This window comes from Phoxinus phoxinus (assembly GCF_949152265.1).
Source record: "Phoxinus phoxinus genome assembly, chromosome: 10".
NCBI classification, from domain to species: Eukaryota; Metazoa; Chordata; class Actinopteri; order Cypriniformes; family Leuciscidae; genus Phoxinus; species Phoxinus phoxinus.
Genome location: NC_136885.1, coordinates 10,097,450 through 10,102,943, shown reverse-complemented (window position 1 = coordinate 10,102,943; position 5,494 = coordinate 10,097,450). Strand labels below are relative to the sequence as shown.

At 42.1% G+C, this 5,494-nt stretch overlaps 1 protein-coding gene across 1 annotated transcript; it reads right to left on the bottom strand.

Annotated features, from left to right (window-relative positions):
• Positions 1–922: 922 nt before the first annotated feature.
• LOC307005682 (uncharacterized protein) lies at positions 923–2,095 on the bottom strand (the record flags this gene model as incomplete). The annotated part of the gene is made up of 2 exons (XM_079626052.1): positions 1,460–2,095; positions 923–1,411 (listed from the first exon to the last, which is right to left on the bottom strand). Exons 1-2 carry the CDS (start codon positions 1,775–1,777, stop codon positions 923–925), a joined length of 807 nt encoding a protein of 268 aa, XP_079482178.1. The 5' UTR covers positions 1,778–2,095.
• Between the last annotated feature and the right edge of the window lie 3,399 nt (positions 2,096–5,494).

Sequence of the window (5,494 nt, the reverse complement as noted above, 5' to 3'; positions counted from 1 at the left end):
GGACGTAATTGTTAGACATCCAGAAGACGTCCTCACATGAGCCAGAATTAAGTTTTTTATACGTCTTTTCTGGACATTGTTTAGACGTCAATTAAGGACGTGCTAAAGACGTAATTGTTAAGACATCTAAAGGCAGCCAGAATAAAAGTTGTATTATGTTTTCTGTAGTAGAAATGTCAAAAAGACTGTTAAAGACCCATACTGACATGGAAATCACATCTGTCCATATTTGCACTTTAAACATTTTTTTTAGGTACTTCAAAACAGTGGCAGTGAGTTAGTTCTCACTGAGAAAAACCCAGTTACTCATTGTTAATGATCGTCGTGTCATATTGCAGACACAAAGACCATAGATCTAAATTAGATTTTAATGAATATTTATAATAATGTATATTCAGTTGAAAAACTGTGTAGTTTATACTAGTCTTGCATTTTTATATCTTATCAATATAATTGTAATAAACTGCTTACCATTTTACTGTAAACCAAACGGATCACTCCAAGAAATCAACCATTTAAATCACAAAATATATTTTTATTACTAATTTTACCAAAACTTAAACCCAGAATAGTAAAGTAAAAATTAACACAATAAAACTTAAAACCAGAACAGTAAAGTATAAATTAACCCAATAATAAAACTTAAAAAGTCAGAACAGTAAAGTTATTAATAAAAGTGCTAGAAAATGTTGTTAAAACAGTAAACAATTACAGTATTAAATCACAAATCAAGTAAAATTAAGCATCACACACATACACACACATATATATATATTAGGGGTGTAACGATACACGTATTCGTATTAAACCGGTTCGGTGTTCGGTTTGTTGGACCATTTTTCCTGCTGAACAAAACTTATTTCAAATGTAGGCGCTGTCACGATCCACACACAGACGAAACAGTTAGATCCAGATGCAGTATTTATTGAGGAAATCCGTAACTCATAACAGGAACAGATACGGACACCGGCTCAGGAACAGACACCGGCTGAATGAGAGTGTCCGGGGTTCCAACCGGACTGGAGGCTACCATCTTGGTGTTGTGTGCAGCCCAGGCACGCAGGACAGCAACCGTATAAAAAGTGAAGATGGCCCTCTTGACCGTGGCAGGACTGACGGGAACAGCCTCCGGCACAGGAACAGTCTCTGCATCAGCAGACGTGCTGTGCCTCCTCCATGCATGCAATACCGCCACTGCATAAAAGAGGAAGACAGCCCTCTTGGCCGTGGCAGGACTGATGGTGGGCAGCTCCGAGACGATCTCAGGGATGACAGTGGGCTGCATGGGGACAACCTCCGGGATGACAGCGGGCTGCACGGGGACGACCTCCGGAACCAGAGCGGGCTGCACGGGGACGGCCTCCGGGATGACAGCGGGCTGCACGGGGACGACCTCCGGGATGACAGCGGGCTGCACGGGGACGGCCTCCAGGGCGACAGCGGGCTGCTAGAGGGCGACCTCTGGGTCTTTGGGGAGACTAGAGGTCTTCCTTCTCCTCCGCCGTTTCGGATGGCGATGTGCAGGCTCTGGGCTGGATGGAAACCGTGGCGAACAGAGCTCTTGGCTGGGCGGAATCAGCGGCGGATGGAGCTCTGGGCTGGACATCACCAGCCCAGGGTCGAAGAGGGGCCAGAGTGGAGAATGGTGTTGGGATTCCTCTCGACCACCTCCTCCACTGCGGCCTCCACTGGTCCTGCGAAATCTGACCAACCGGGTCCCCTCAAAAAATTGTCTTCCCTCCCGCTCGGTGGCTGGGGAAGAGACATTAAAACACATACCGCTGGATCTTGTTTGTGACGGAGTCCTTCTGTCACGATCCACACACAGATGAAACAGTTAGATCCAGATGCAGTATTTATTGGGGAAATCCGTAACTCATAACAGTCCAGGCAGGGGTCAAAATCCAAATAAGCAATCTGAAACACAAAACAATAAACAGGCAAAAACAGAGCGGAAACAGACCTCAAAAGTGGTGTGATGAATAACAAGGACTCTGTGACAATGACTGGACAGGCAGGGTATAAATACACAGACACAAACAAGGTGAGGGGAAACAGCTGCGTGCGATAATCAATGTTGAGACAGACAAGGATGATGGGAAATGTAGTAATAATAAGTGTAGGACACGGTGGGGGAAAGAGGACCTCTAGTGGTGCACAAACCAGACACTGTGACAGGCGCGTGGCAAGCCCGCTCATAATGTGAGAGATGCTGGCGTGACCACAACATTGACCAACATAAAATGGCAAACTTAATGTAAGTGGAACTAAACTGCGCTACTCATTATTTTGTGCTTCACGGACCGTTTATCAGTTTGGACCAATGCAGCACGAGCCGATCTTGATCAAGCGACACTGTTACTAGACAGCGCTAAGAGATCCAGTAAAGAAAGCATTTGAATTCGCTACTTAAGTAATAACATCGCTGCGAGATCTAGTGAGAAACATTCACATTTCTCCGTTATTAACGGATCAAACAGCGATGACGTAGAAAACCAGGAAGAAACATTGTGCCATGTACAAGTGTATTGTATTGAACCGAACCATGAATTTTGTGAAAGTTACACCCCTAATATATTCACGGTTCTGTATGATACGATACACTGGTGTCACGGTTCGGTACATTTTCGACATTTTTTATTTTATTAAAACTAACATCATGAAGTATGATAATTTTTAACTTTTAGCAATGATGGAGCTATACTTGACATATAAAACAAGCTACTTATAAAAAATGAAATGTAATATTGTAGTAGTTATAAACAAAGATTATATTTTAGATTAACATTTGAGGGCAGCAATTTTATTCATAATGTCAAAATAAAACCGACGTAACTTTACTTGACAGTAGGCCTACAATGTTTCTTCCTGGTTTCCACATCAGCGCTGTTTGATCCGTTAACTTATTCATTATGGCGCTTTTCCACTGCATGGTACGGCTCGGTTCAGCTCGGTACGGTTCGACTCGGCGCGGAACGGTTCGGCTCGCTTCGCTTTTCCACTGCGTGGTACGACTCGGTACGGTTCGGTTCACTTTAGCTCGGTTGCTTTTCCACTGCAGTTAGTACCGCTTCAAAGTGGGTGGGACTGATTGTTAATAGTTGTAGGTCCTGTAGCTGTGCTACTTCCGCTCCTCGGCAACCTTAGAGGAACGTCTGCACCTCGTCCACTGAACACGATTCAGCCATTTCTTGTTTGATTTTTTTTTACTTTTTTTGTCAAGTAAATACTCTAAAAACAGGTGCTACCGCGTTGGCTGTTGTCTGGCTATTTAAATCTAGCGGGTTTAGTGTCTCGTGTCGCAAATACAATGACGCTGAAGTGACGATTCTGTCTGACCAATCAGTGATCTGCAGTGTTTTCACGTCACATTATAGTATCGGTACGGTACGCTTGGAACCTCAACAGAGGTGGTACCATTTAAAGCGAGCCGAAGCGAGCCGTACCGTACCGTACCATGCAGTGGAAATGCGCCATAAGTGAGCCGTACCGAACCGAGCCGTACCGTACCATGCAGTGGAAAAGCGCCAAAGCGTGCCGTGCCGTACCGAACCGTACCATGCAGTGAAAAAGCGCCATTAGATACTAGTACTTATTATTAGATGCTAGTCATTAGATACTAGTTCTTATTTATTACGTACTAGTAGCTATTAAAAAGACACTAGTACTTATTCATTAGACTAGTACTTATTCATTAGATAGTAGTACTTGTTATTAGATACTAGTACTTATTCACTAGATATTAGTACTTATTCATTAGATACCAGTACTTATTATTAGATACTAGTACGTATTCATTAGATATTAGTACTTATTCATTAGATACCAGTACTTATTATTAGATACTAGTACGTATTCATTAGATACCAGTACTTATTATTAGATACCAGTACTTATTACTTATTTTGATAATGACTAGTAACTATTCTTTTGTTACTAGTAACAAATAAAAAATGTTGCCATTAACTTCCAGGGGTCAGTCAGATATCAACTATTCCGTTATGTTATTATTCATTAGGTACTAGTACTTATTTTTAGATACTAGTAGTGTTGTCACGGTACCATAATTTCAGTATTCGGTACCAATACCCGTGAAAATCCACGGTTCTCGGTACCAATTTCGGTACCAAAGCTTAATTTAGATTAAATTTGCATATATTAAAGTTTATAACCATTTGTTAGATAACATTAGATAAAATTACCTAACAATAAACACTAGTTATACACTGAAGCAATTATTCTCCTTGGGGTAATTTAAAAATACATTTTTAAAATCAAAAGTTTTATCTGTTCATGAACAATCAAGTGTTTGTATTAAATAACATTCACAAACATACATTAATGTTGTAAAAATATATTGTTCACTCAATGTGTTGATGTTAGATAAGGCATTAATGTTAATGAATGGTAGCCTATCTTATTGTAGTGTTACCAACTAAACAGGAGGTAAAACGTGTTTTATTTGACTGTCCTTTTATTTAATCCAAAACTGCGTTCATATTTAATTTTAAAATGGATTTTAAACAAGATACAACCGCACACGATACCACTTTAGGGGCCGTTCATATATCGCGTTTTATGCGCGTGCAAATTCGTTATTTCAAATGTAGGCGTGCGGCTTATAATAGAAGCATCTCAACAAGTCATGTGACAAAAACCAGCGGCCTTTCCGTAACAACATGGAAAGCTCGGCCGAACAGCTGATCATAGCTGTACAGGGCGGCTTTTTATTTCTCATCTCCATGAATATATCTAGTAGTAAAGCTAATGCAAGGGCTAGAAATTATTTGATGATACTTCCTCGTCATCATGGACAGCGCAGTTTGCACCGCTTTCTCCTTTCCACAAGCGCGTGCTCTCCCGTTGCGTCTGCCGTTGCTAGGCAACCATGAACAGAAGCGCGCCTGGAAAACTAATTTGCACGCGCAAAAAACGCGCTATGTGAACGGCTCTTTCCTCCTTTCTGGTCAACAAGTGGATTCAGAGCCACCGCATTAGCAGCGCCGCCGGTCGCCATGTCTCAGTGTGTTTATGAACTGTGCACCGTTCGGACAGCGCGTCACCGGATTAATCCGATACTTCAGTACCACCGGTACTTAAGAAAAGCTGGTACCGTAACCATTTAATTTTTTTAGTACCGAAATGGTACCGAAGTACCGGGTCTTTTGACAACACTATTATGGTACCAGCTTTTCTTAAGTACCTGTGTTACCGAAGTATCGGGTTAATCCGGTTCTTGATGCGCTGTCCGAACGGTGCACAGTTGCGTCCTCTTCATAAACACACTGAGACATGGCGACCGGCGGCGCTGCTAATGCGGTGGCTCTGAATCCACTTGTTAAACAGAAATGAGGAAAGAGCCGTTCACATAGCGCGTTTTTTGCGCGAAATTCGTTTTCCATGCGCTCTGTTCATGGTTGCATAGCAACGACAGACGCAACGGGAAAGCACGCGCTTGTGGAGGAGAAAGCGGTGCAAACTGCGCTCTCCATGA